The following is a 14,189-nucleotide window of genomic DNA, read 5'->3' as shown; positions in this document are numbered from 1 at the left end:
AGATGATGTTCGTTGCTTATACTGCTGTAAAGCTTACTCTGAGAAACTGATAACTTTTTTTAAGCAAATATGACTTGAGATTATTTTATAAACGTTGGATTGAAAAACAGAGAGAAAGCTCTACAGAAGTTCTAGGTTCATGAAAAATCTGATTGTCATAGAGAATGTGTTTCAGCAAGAACTAACGTAAATTTAAGACTGAACGTGTGCCACCAGATTTCTAGTGGAAAGAACTTCAGATGAAAGAATCGAGGGTGCATTATTGGAAATACTGTCTTCTTTACAGTATGTAGTGTCTTTCAAATTACCTGCATTTAATAATATGTTTTATTTTATGGCCTGAATAGTCCTGTCGAAACTCGTATTTTCCACTTTTAGGTGTCCCCCCCCCCACCCAATATTTTATAGAAGTTGATGCCTATGATGATCAGTGCTGCCGAATCCCTACAGATATTATCAATCGGCTTTTCTTTGACAGAAGTTCACCACCTACTATGGCTCCCCAGTTTTTTCAATCATAAGACCGGATGGATCTCATTCCAAATCCTATAACCTTCGAAAAATTTCTTAAATATAGCTGGGAATCGAATCCAGGCTCTCTTGGTTCATAGTCAGACACCAAGAAGGAGCTCAAAGAACGAAAAGCCATGAACAATTTATATAAAACAAAAACTATTGAACAATTTATAAACTATTTTATTTGTGTAAACTATGGCAATAGGCACAGAGAAAGGTTCTCACCATTGCAAGGTGCGCAGTAGTACTTTCGGGGCTTCTCCAGTGTCTTGATGTATCCCTCAGGACAGTCTGCGACACAATCACCACCAAACGCAACATACTCATTTGACCTCTCAAAGTTTCTCTCGTGACTGGGCACTTTCATTGACTGACATTCATCTGCAGTAACACAGCGACGATTCAGGTACTGAAAGGAAAAAACAAACACTGTACTGCTGCTACACCGACCTATAATTCTGTACTATCAAAACTTTAAGGCAGCTTAATTAAATTGAAAACTCAAAGCAAAAATAATTAAATTATAACGTCCCAAACTAAAGTAAATTAAAACTAACCTTAACTTCACTAAAACTAACTCAATGAAACATAACTGAACTGCATTTAACATAACATAACATAACATAACATAACATAACATAACATAACATAACATAACATAACATAACATAACATAACATAACATAACATAACATAACATAACATAACATAACATAACATAACATAACATAACATAACATAACATAACATAACATAACATAACATAACATAACATAACATAACATAACATAACATAACATAACATAACATAACATAACATAACATAACATAACATAACATAACATAACATAACATAACATAACATAACATAACATAACATAACATAACATAACATAACATAACATAACATAACATAACATAACATAACATAACATAACATAACATAACATAACATAACATAACATAACATAACATAACATAACATAACATAACATAACATAACATAACATAACATAACATAACATAACATAACATAACATAACATAACATAACATAACATAACATAACATAACATAACATAACATAACATAACATAACATAACATAACATAACATAACATAACATAACATAACATAACATAACATAACATAACATAACATAACATAACATAACATAACATAACATAACATAACATAACATAACATAACATAACATAACATAACATAACATAACATAACATAACATAACATAACATAACATAACATAACATAACATAACATAACATAACATAACATAACATAACATAACATAACATAACATAACATAACATAACATAACATAACATAACATAACATAACATAACATAACATAACATAACATAACATAACATAACATAACATAACATAACATAACATAACATAACATAACATAACATAACATAACATAACATAACATAACATAACATAACATAACATAACATAACATAACATAACATAACATAACATAACATAACATAACATAACATAACATAACATAACATAACATAACATAACATAACATAACATAACATAACATAACATAACATAACATAACATAACATAACATAACATAACATAACATAACATAACATAACATAACATAACATAACATAACATAACATAACATAACATAACATAACATAACATAACATAACATAACATAACATAACATAACATAACATAACATAACATAACATAACATAACATAACATAACATAACATAACATAACATAACATAACATAACATAACATAACATAACATAACATAACATAACATAACATAACATAACATAACATAACATAACATAACATAACATAACATAACATAACATAACATAACATAACATAACATAACATAACATAATCCAATATGACTTAAGTAAAAATTAACTTAACCAAATCAAACCATATACAGGATCAGAAACCAAATCCTAAACTGCAACTGAGACAAAAAAAAAATTCAAAACTTAAAACAAAGATCTTAAACTAAAATGTAAACCTAACAATGGAAATCACGATCTGCTGTAGCTTTACAGCTTGTATCCTCCTTGGAACTGCGGTGAACTGTGGTTTTTTAAATTTAGGTGAACATTTGGTTTATGAAGCAGATAGTGCCAAACCAAGTTCACCAGTCTGTGGTGGCTGAGCAGAATACTACACGACTGCTATTCACTGTTAAAGTGGTTGTGGTTTGATGTTGTTACTACACCTGACACAAGTAAAGTGATAGGTTTGGAAGTAAATCACGAAAATCTGAAAGTCTATATACAAATTTGAATATAAGTTACTCGTACATTCGCGTATAAGATTTCAGCAGCATGATTCCTAGTCAAAGTATAATTAGTAATTGTTTTACCGGTAATGTTTAGATGTCGAGATCTAAATAGAGTATCACAACAAATCCCCACTATCATCTCATCATGGGTATAGCGTAGACCAGCCAGCTATGGTGCACCCTGGGCAACGATTTGATTGTCCAAAGCCTAATCAATAAAGAACAACACTTCGAAACTAGTTTCAGGTAAAATCCTAAATATTAACACAATAAAGAAGTTGGTAAGTTAATCAGTAGTAGGCCTATATAAGTATTAAAATTGTATATAGAAAAATGAAGGAATAGTTTCCCATATACCATCTGCTAGCAAATAGTAGAACAGTCTGAATGCTTGTTTAGTTTCGTCTACAAATATTCTCATTTCTATTCTTCTTATATTGTAACTGTCCAAAGTTTCCGTTTTCATTTACAACAAAAATTATTATTTCTATCGAAAAGCAATTTAAATTCTTCACAGTGCAAATAATTTCAACTATACTCATTCTCCATTATCCATTACAAGTTTTTAAATATAGTTTAATAAATAATAAAAAAAATATAACATCGTGTTTATAAAACAATGATTTCCTAGAGCTTCTAAATTCAGTTAACAGACAATATCTGAATATCAAAACATGACAATTTAATTAATCTTTCAAGAACAATATAAAATATCTTGAACCCCACCTTGTAGGTGTCTGGGGGACAGGTCCGCACACATTTATTCTGGAATGTCACGTTGCACACTACACAGTCTTCAGGTTCAGGGCCATCGCAGCCTCCCAGACATGTCTCATGGCAGCACTGTCCCCCTGGCATGCATGCACGGGTGCCACAACTCTCTGGGCATACTGAAAAAACAGCAGATATTTCCTTATAAAAATTTAGGTAAATTAACGCATTCTAAAATCTTATATACCGGTAACAAGTTAGTTAAAAAACAGGATTATTACAAAATTGCATGAAATTCGGTAGGATATGGTTTGTTTTTATCACACTTTTTTTTTGGTGCTTTCCCACCTCATTTTGTAGTTATGAAGATTTCCACATTGATATCTAGGTACACGAAATTCAGTCAACTTAGCAGAGTGTAAATAATAATAATAATAATAATAATAATAATAATAATAATAATAATAATAATAATAATAATAACAATAATAATAATAACAATAATAATAACAATAATAATAATAACAATAATAATAATAACAATAATAATAATAATAATAATAATAATAATAATAATAATAATAATAATAATAATAACTTGTTTAAAGAATGTTGGTTGTTAACCCATGTGAAATTTGTGAAAATATTTAACTGAATTTTATTTTGTCTAGCTTAGGTTTTATTACTTACAACTAGGTACATGATTTTTTTGCTTATTGGGCTATATTCTCTTTCTATTTTGTCAATATGTACCTACTGGAAGTTCTAATACATTGTTTTACTTAATAATAAGAAGTTTTAATTTATAATTACAGTACATAAATATTATACCTACTTATGTTTAACTGAAACCAAAAAGAGGTAGGCTATATTACTGTTAATAATAAAATTGAATTATATATTCCAGTTAAGGAAATGTATAGAATAAGTAAAAGCTGCTAACTTATTACTTCAGCGATTAAATTCCGTTTACATTTCTAATTTATATAGTTTAATAATCTCAAAACACATGCATTGGTACAATGTTCTCTTTTCCTAAATTTCGGATTTCAAAGAAATTTTAATGACATAGATCTCGAAGTAGTCGAAGGCACTTTTGCCAGAAAGAATAGGATTCCTTTAAATATTATGGTCTTGGGGAATATTTAATTTTTTTAATAATAAAATTTTCAAAATTTATTTTTTCTCTCATATAACGAAATCTCGAACAGAATAATTTAATATATTCCAACAGATTCAATAAGTATAGCTCAAATAGCTTTCTAAAACACGTACTAATAACTTGTAAACCACAGGTTTTTAGAGAACAGGGTTTAGAGTTAAATGTATATTATGGCCCCATGATTTGAATAAGCACATTTATTGGAAACAAATATTCTCCGAATATACTCGTATATAAATTACATATAAAAATGCTTAGAAAAAACGTTATTACATATCGACGGCAGTTCAAAGGGGAAACAATTCAAAATCTAAAGTTTCGAGAAACTTGCATTTTAAAGCTTTATATTGCTGTGAAAAATCAAAGGATCATTGGAATTACTCCAAATTCTGTTATTTATGCTTTATATACATAGTATGTTTCAATTACAGTGATGTTAATTGGATTTTTCACAGCAACATGAAGCTTTACAATGCAGGTTTCTCAAAACTTTATATTTTGAACTGACCCATCGATATAAGCAAATAAAAAAAATTGCTATTTTTGATCCTATTACCAACCAACTCCCCTTAAAGAAAATGAACTCCTTTTAAGGTTCATTAATGCTTCCAGATAATATGGGGATGGAGGATATGTAGTCATTTTACCTTTCTGGCACGTGTAATGACTCCAGCAATGTTGTCTGTGCTTGAAGTAGCAGTGGTTGTTGGGACAGCGTGGGCACTCGTTCTCCAGCTTGTTGGCCTGAGGGCATGATCAATGCAATTAATTTATGTTGTGCTTAAACTGACAATTTGTCCTCGTGAGTGTGACTACTTACTGTTATAATTGGACTGTTTCCCGTTTTCGTGATCACTTCCCAGGCCACTGTGTCCACGAAGCATAATCGTGGGTTCTTCTCAATATATACATCGCCATGCAGGATGGTTGTCAATGAGTGTAGTCCAATTTCCTGCACAGTGAAAATACAGAAAATAAGTTAAGTATTGACAATGTTACAAAACTTTTTGCACCTTTTATCAATCTGAAGAAATTAGGTGAGTTGAGACATTTGACATGTAAGTATGCTGGAGAACATTACTTTCAAAATGCACGTTTTCTGGAGAATGACTCTTATTTATTGGGTTGGTGCATAAGCACTTAGCGTTTTTGTTTCGCGTGTTGGTACTCTGGTTGCTATGGGTTTATTTATCGATTGTCATTTTTTATTTGAAGTTCAATTGTTGCGCTTGAGTTTACATAATGTGACAGCGACGTGAGATTCGAACTCACGACCAGCATCCCGCAAGAGAGCAGGCGCGCGGGCTCCACGAAGCACTGAGGGACGGCGCGCGGCGAGAGAGTGGAGAGGGAGTGCGCGCGCAACTGCTGCATACGGAGTAAAGGGGGGACGGACCCTCCCGACCCTTCGAGAAGTCCGTCGAAGTGGAGATATCCAGATAATTCTCTGCACACCTGTAGAAATTTCTCGCAACTATGATTTCGCTATAAAAGAAGAAACGCCAGCGAACTCGGGCAGTTTTCAGTTGATTAGTCAGCCAGTCAGTGAGAAAGCCAGAGCAAGCAAGCCAGTCTTGTGTACCAGAGTTCGGCTCGAGTGTGCGTCCGCAACTGTGCCAGCATCCGAAGGCCTGAGTTCGAGTGCAGTGGACCGCAGTTGGAGGGACCTGAGTTCGAGTGCAGTGGACCGCAGTTGGTGGGACCTGAGTTCGAGTACAGTGAACTGTCTCTGAAGGTCTGTGGTTCGAGATACTGTGAACTCGAGTGACTGAGCTAGAAGAACTGTGAACTGAGAACTGATAGTTCTGATTTTGTAAATAGTGCTTTGTAAATATTAGTTAAGATTAACAGTTCATTGTTGTTCGTAATAGTCCAAGTAAATTGTCATTGTCGTCGGTGGAGTGCTATAACGAATACTGTGTTGAGTGAAAATCCAATTGTTGACGAGAGCATTTAAGGTGAATTGTAGAAAGGAATTATTGTTGGAAGAATAAAATCCTATTGTTGTTACTAATAAAACGTCACAATATTGAAGTTTTCATTTTTGCAGATAGTGAGTGGAGCCATGGACGCTAGAAAATGGAGTGTCAAGCGGAGAAAGTGAAACATTTCCGTCATATTCTTCTTTCTGAGTTCAATAGAGGAGCGAAAGCGGCCAGAAACATTTACACCGTGTATGGGGACAATGCTATTGGAGAGAGCACGGCAAGAATATGGTTTTCTCGTTTTAAGGAGGGTTATTTTGACATTAGTGACTCTCCACGTTCAAGAAGACCTTTGGGGTTTGATGAAGACCATTTAAACACATTCATCCACAATAATCCATGTCAGTGTACCTGAGAACTGGCAAGTGTAATGAACTGTGACCATTCCACCATTGTGCGACATTTAATGTCACCAACTGAGACGTCTTGCACACGCAATCCAAGAAAACCGACCAACAAGACTGCGTGAAGTGATGCTACTCCACGATAACGCCAGTCCGCACTCTGCTAACCTGACACAAAACACTATCCAGAAGTTGGGTTGGGAAGTCATTCCGCACCCATCTTATTCAACTGATCTTGTGCCCTCAGATTTTCACCTTTTCCGCTCTCTATCGAACAACCTTCAAGAAACTTCCTCTCCAAATGAAAATGAGCCCTAAACATGGCTTGACGACTTCTTTAACTCAAAACCACGAGATTTATACAGGCTTGGAATCTAAAAACTACTCCAGCATTGGCAGACTGTTGTAAATAGTGAAGGAGAATATATTGTTGATGATTAACATCTCTCTAATGTGTATCTGATGTGTTTAATAAACTTATGAAAAATCGCTACGAAAGTATGCACCAACTTAATAGATAAATCGAGAAAGTGCAAATCAAGATTTCAGGTATAACTCCCTGTAAAGTTGATTTGAATAATTTTTCCCTCGAAATTATTCAAATCAACTTTACAGGGAGTTATACCTGAAATCTTGATTTGCATAATACACGTCACTGTTCGTTAACAGAAAGCCACAATTTAAGTCACACGGAGTTAGTGTGCACTCGAAGTTGGTTGCTTGACGGTTGTCAGCCCACTTTGAGGTCTGTGGATATAGAGGGAAAAATTGGATCGGTGTCGGTTAGAGTTCCCGAGTAGCTCAGTGGTAGAGCGTTGGTATGTGAAACCAAAGGTCCCGGGTTCGATACCCGGCTCCGGAACAATTTTTCCCTCGAAATTATTCAAATCAACTTTACAGGGAGTTATACCTGAAATCTTGATTTGCATAATACACGTCACTGTTCGTTAACAGAAAGCCACAATTTAAGTCACACGGAGTTAGTGTGCACTCGAAGTTGGTTGCTTGACGGTTGTCAGCCCACTTTGAGGTCTGTGGATATAGAGGGAAAAATTGGATCGGTGTCGGTTAGAGTTCCCGAGTAGCTCAGTGGTAGAGCGTTGGTACGTTAAACCAAAGGTCCCGGATTCGATACCCGGCTCCGGAACAATTTTTCCCTCGAAATTATTCAAATCGAGAAAGTGTTCTTATTTAAGCTTCTGGTCAAGCAGCAAAGGGTCAACCGTGGCATTTTAGCAAAGACGGAAAACTGCCGGTACTACTTCAACAAATTTTTACCAATTAACGGTACCAAGTACCGACAGGTACCTGCACAACTAAAGCCCTGAGTATAACAAATTATAAATTGAAAGATACGAAACTAACAGGATAGGCAGGTGTCACCGAGATGCAAAGAAGGCGCGACCCCTGCTAATCATCTTACCTGTATGTGCATCATTTCGAAGATGATCAGTGCGTAGTTGAGGAAGAGCGTTTCGCCGCGGATGACGGCCAGGTTGGGGAACAGCTTGCCGAGGTACCGCAAGCCATTGACGCGGTACAGGAACAAGTAATGGGTGATCTCGCGCAGCTCGGGGAACGACAGGTTGGCAAAACTGTCCTCGGTAGCTTGGTCGATTAGAACGATCTGTACGTAGCCTTCCACGACGCGACATCCTTGCAGCCGTTCGAAGGCGTCCAAAGACCGGACGTCCACACTCTGACACACTGCGAACATGGAAGAGATGAAGTACAACATTAGTCATCCATCATTTTCACTTGACTGCCTCTGATTTCAGTTGTAACAAAGTCAATGAAATATAGGCACGAAAAAGTCTATACTACTTAACAGACTTTTCAGTGTGATTTCAATAATTCCATCAAATTTTAACAAATTTTACACTTTGGTGACTGGGAATTTTTCGGGAAACACTCCTTGGGAATACCTGATAGCGAAGTTTCCGGAAATTTACCCATCGTGAGTGATAACGGCCAGCATATCCAAAATAACTAAAATGCTCTCTCAATTAATATCACTCAATAAAAGAATTGTATTCCAATGGATACCATCCAATTGTGGAATCCTGGGAAACGAGAATGCGGATGCTTTAGCAAAGAAGGGCAGCACTGCTACTTACAGACCTGTTATTAAATCTACGTATTACTCTGTGAAAAGATTTATTAAATCTACATACTTAGACTTCAACAAACGAAATTTGATAACACAATCTCAAGGGAAAAAATGGAACTCTGTGCATCAAAATCCACAGTTAATTCCCGATTTACCACGAAAATCGTCTGTAGCTGCATTTAGATTGGTAACAGGCCATGATTGTTTGGCCAAACACCTGCATAGAATTGGAATATATCAGTCCCCTAACTGCCCATTGTGCAACTCAAACCAAGAAATGGATTCGGAACACCTCAAAATCTGAGCTTCAGTGGCTGACCATGATAATATCTTTGAAAAATATTGGAGTGCAAGAGGTCAAATGACTTTATTGTCAAACGCCTGGCAATAGAAAACAACAACAACATTAGTCATCCATCATTTTCATTTGACTGCCTCTCATTTCAGTTGTAACAAAGTCAATGAAATATAGGTACGAAAAAGTCTATACTACTTAGCAGACTTTTCAGTATGATTTCAATAATTCCATCAAATTTTAACAAATTTTACACTTTGGTGACTGGGAAGTTTTCGGGAAATATTCCCTGAGAATACCCGACAGCGAAGTTCCCGGAAATTTAGCCATCGTGAATGACAACGGCCGGCATTCTTTCAGAGTCGAATTACTCGTACTTTCATCCTTCATAAAGGTGAAATATCTAAGCGATAAGGAAGTCACAGAATGTCCTTGAATGAGCGATAAATCCACAATACTGGGAAGAGGAATTATATAACAAACAGATAAACGTTTTGAACATGACATACAATTGAAATAAAAATCTAGTTAAGACCATAAAACTAGGTATGACAAATGTGCACGTTAACGCGATGACGGTTAGCTAAGCACTTGATATTTCATAAATCTACTGGAACTGTTTGGCTTTTCTCGGAGTTCTTAGTATCTGTAAACGGAACGTCGGGTAGTTCCACGAGTTCTCATCTCGCTATAAAAATAATTAATTTTGTTGTATTGTTGTGGTTCTATATCTATGTCATTATTTATAATGACAATTAGGTGACCAAGAAAATTTAAATTCAGATATTTCTTCCATAATTTTCCTTCCAACTCTATTTTAACCAACCCCGGGCTATAAGCTTGAAACGGTGGAACCAGAAAGGTGTACTAGTATGGCCGTCAAATTACCCATAGTTCATCTCTTTTTCCGGTGTGTTTATCAGCTGTTTTGTTCATATTATTACGATTACAAATTGTTTCGTGCTGTGAATATTTCAAAAGTGTAGTCAAGTTCAGCAGGTGTTATTTTTTTTATAAATAAGCTAATATTCTGCTCGATTAAACTGTAGAATATGTCCGTTGATATGTCCCCCTATGCTTTAACATATGAAGGAATGCCAACATCCTTCTTGATAAGAGAAAGAATGTGGAAATGAAGTGTTTTAGTCCATGTCACAACAATAACGCTTTTAATAAATATACAGTGAAATGTACATTGATATAATAATGTGCTAGTAGCCCTGTTATCTCCACATCCATTCTAATCCGTCTACGTATGACCAAAACCCGACAGTAGCAATTTAATATTTGGCAAATGGCGGTATTTCGCGGTGGATTATGGGGCGTAAAAGCTGTAGTTTGACGTCATATCCGTCGCACCGATTTCAAGCAATTTGTCTTGGAGTACTCCCTCCTTTCTTTTGATCCTCTCAGATTTTAACCCTTCTTTTTTTTTTATTTAACGACGCTCGCAACTGCAGAGGTTATATCAGCGTCGCCGGATGTGCCGGAATTTTGTCCCGCAGGAGTTTTTACATGCCAGTAAATCTACTGACATGAGCCTGTCGCATTTAAGCACACTTAAATGCCATCAACCTGGCCCGGGATCGAACCCGCAACCTTGGGCATAGAAGGCCAACCCTTCTTAATTTTGTTTCACACATGTCCGTAAGTCTCGTTTCTGTAAGAGAAATTTTCATGTTGTAATTTTTGGCAATATTGCTTAATTGGACTGCTCTCTTCTGAAAGTCATTTTCTGACGTAGAGAAAGTAAACAGATATGTAATTCGCATACAATAACATTTGAAGTGTGTTGGGTTCATTCATTCATTTATTTTATTCCATAGATCTTACATGAGCAATGAAGCTTTAAGATGTGGAACATGTCAACATTTTACAATATTACAATTACAATTTTTACAAATTTTTATAGTTTTACAATTTAGTAATTTTCTACAATTTTTACAATTTTGTACAATTTTTTTTACATTTTGGCGAGATGTAGTGAGGTGAGATGAGATGAGTTCCGAGCATTCGCCAAAATTTCGATTCCGTCACAAATTAACTCCTTACAGTTTTACGATTTTGTTCACGTTTACGTTAAAGAGAATTGATGTTAAACGAATGATGCAGACATAATAAAATTATTTGTTAGTTGGTATTGCTTCTGAAATGTTTTCGTTTGAAATTTTAATTTTTATTCGTAAAGGAGAAAACATTTCTCAGCTTTTTCGTACAATGCGCTTTTTCCAAAAAGCTCTTTCTGAACGCATCCTCTTTATTCTCGGTGCAGACGCATCTGTCATGTAGGCCTATAGAAACAACAGAAACATTTTATTTTTCGGTTTCTTCAAAATCAACAAAAACGCAGCGAAAATTAAAAAAGTGTAATTTATTTATTTTCCGTGCACAGGCAAAATAGTTTCGCGGACCGGCGTGAAAACGCTGCTTCAGATAGTTCATGTAAATTAGTTCCCAGCGTTCGTGTTTATTCTGTAATATAATCATTCATGTTTGTTTCTCTGCCCATTTCGCTCTTGTAACAAAAGCAACGAGATCTCTTCATCACAGCACATGTCAGCTGAGTGGTACCCGAGACATCTGAACATATCGTATAACAGGTATAATGCTGTATTGCCGTTACAATTTATTATTCTGGAAAAACAGTCAAAGAAGAAAGAGCGCATGGGATTCCTGCTAACAAGATGGAGGAACAAAACAAAGAACTCACAATCTAACATTTTATCATCGTCAAAGTTTGTGCTCTTACGGTAGTGGTTCCACTTTCTCACCGTACGAGTCTTCTGAGGTGGCTGTCACGCTGCCAGTCTGAGTTCGATTCCCAGTCAGGTCTGGGACTTTTCATTTAAAAATCCATAGTGACATTTGTGGCGGATAAGACGGGGTTTTCTCGGGTTCTCCCGTCTCCCAATATTAGATATGTACATCATTTCGTCAACATCTCTCCATTCCGTCATCATTCTACAGTATAGTAGTGTAGTAAGCCGATATGTGTGGGTGGGAATGCGCCTAACTTGAGTGTTAGCGCAAAGGAATTTTACAATGTTACATTTCTGCACATTTAAAGGGCAAAACTAAAATTATTTGAATAATTTATTATCATAATACACTGTTCTCTTAAAATAGCTGACCATACTGGAAATTAAATCAATGGCTTTTCCAAAATACGCTATGAAATGTTTCATATAGGCCCAAAACAATTTTGATCTCTAAAGGGAAGCAAAAGCAACTACTAAATGTACATAGGCCAAATAGAAATGATCGGGACGAAATTGAAATACAAACTGCTGAGCCATTTATACCCGAACCCACGCTTTCAGAAGTCGAAATTGCGATAGAAAATCTGAAAAAGTACAAGTCTCCAGGTATCGATCAAATTCCAGCAGAATTATTACAAGAGGGTGGAAGGGCATTATATAGCGAAATTTATTAACTTGTGCTTGCTATTTGGGAAAAGGAAATTGTACCAGAACAATGGAAGGAGTCCATAATTGTACCTATTTTTAAAAAGGGGGACAAAACCAACTGTGGTAACTTTCGAGGACTATCACTTTTGTTGACGTCGTACAACATCTTGTCCAATATTCTTTTGAGAAGATTAACTCCATTTATAGATGAAATTATTGCGGATCATCAGTGCGGTTTTCGGCGTAATAGATCGACTATTGATCAGATTTTTTGTATTCGACAGATAATGGAGAAAAAATGGGAGTATAAGGGTACAGTACATCAGTTATTCATAGATTTCAAAAAGGCATATGACTCAATTAAGAGGGAAGTATTATATGATATTCTTATTGAATTTGGTATTCCCAAGAAACTAGTTCGATTAATTAAAATGTGTCTCAGTGAAACATACAGCAGAGTCCGTATAGGTCAGTTTCTATCTGATGCTTTTCCAATTCACTGCGGCCTAAAGCAGGGAGATGCACTATCACCTTTGCTTTTTAACTTCGCTCTAGAATATGCCATTAGGAAAGTTCAGGATAACAGGCAGGGTTTGGAATTGAACGGGTTACAGCAGCTTCTTGTCTATGCAGATGACGTGAATATGTTAGGAGAAAATACACAAACGATTAGGGAAAACACGGGAATTTTACTTGAAGCAAGTAAAGCGATCGGTTTGGAAGTAAATCCCGAAAAGACAAAGTATATGATTATGTCTCGTGACCAGAATATTGTACGAAATGGAAATATAAAAATTGGAGATTTATCCTTCGAAAAGGTGGAAAAATTCAAATATCTTGGAGCAACAGTAACAAATATAAATGATACTCGGGAGGAAATTAAACGCAGAATAAATATGGGAAATGCGTGTTATTATTCGGTTGAGAAGCTCTTATCATCTAGCCTGCTGTCCAAAAATCTGAAAGTTAGAATTTATAAAACAGTTATATTACCGGTTGTTCTGTATGGTTGTGAAACTTGGACTCTCACTCTGAGAGAGGAACATAGGTTAAGGGTGTTTGAGAATAAGGTGCTTAGGAAAATATTTGGGGCTAAGCGGGATGAAGTTACAGGAGAATGGAGAAAGTTACACAACACAGAACTGCACGCATTGTATTCTTCGCCTGACATAATTAGGAACCTAAAATCCAGATGTTTGAGATGGGCAGGGCATGTAGCACGTATGGGCGAATCCAGAAATGCATATAGAGTGTTAGTTGGGAGACCGGAGGGGAAAAAGACCTTTAGGGAGGCCGAGACGTAGATGGGAGGATAATATTAAAATGGATTTGGGGGAGGTGGGGTA

General features: G+C 35.5%; 1 protein-coding gene and 1 non-coding gene across 3 annotated transcripts in view; one reads left to right on the top strand and one right to left on the bottom strand.

The window, feature by feature from the left end:
* LOC138693240 (insulin-like peptide receptor) overlaps positions 1 to 14,189 on the bottom strand; it is a 147,724-nt gene that overhangs the window by 47,153 nt on the left and 86,382 nt on the right. For both annotated transcript variants that reach the window (XM_069817055.1, XM_069817054.1), the window contains exons 3-7: positions 8,455 to 8,738; positions 5,523 to 5,654; positions 5,350 to 5,446; positions 3,556 to 3,719; positions 742 to 925 (exon numbers count right to left, since the gene is read on the bottom strand). In XM_069817055.1, the coding sequence (XP_069673156.1) occupies positions 742 to 925; positions 3,556 to 3,719; positions 5,350 to 5,446; positions 5,523 to 5,654; positions 8,455 to 8,738 (861 nt within the window). The remainder of the gene's footprint in view (positions 1 to 741; positions 926 to 3,555; positions 3,720 to 5,349; positions 5,447 to 5,522; positions 5,655 to 8,454; positions 8,739 to 14,189) is intronic.
* On the top strand, positions 7,822 to 7,893 carry TRNAH-GUG (transfer RNA histidin (anticodon GUG)). The gene has a single exon. It is a non-coding gene; the product is annotated as a tRNA-His (tRNA).

The sequence above is a fragment of the Periplaneta americana genome, chromosome 17 (genome assembly GCF_040183065.1).
Source record: "Periplaneta americana isolate PAMFEO1 chromosome 17, P.americana_PAMFEO1_priV1, whole genome shotgun sequence".
Taxonomy (NCBI): domain Eukaryota; kingdom Metazoa; phylum Arthropoda; class Insecta; order Blattodea; family Blattidae; genus Periplaneta; species Periplaneta americana.
This window is presented reverse-complemented; position numbering and strand designations above follow the sequence as displayed.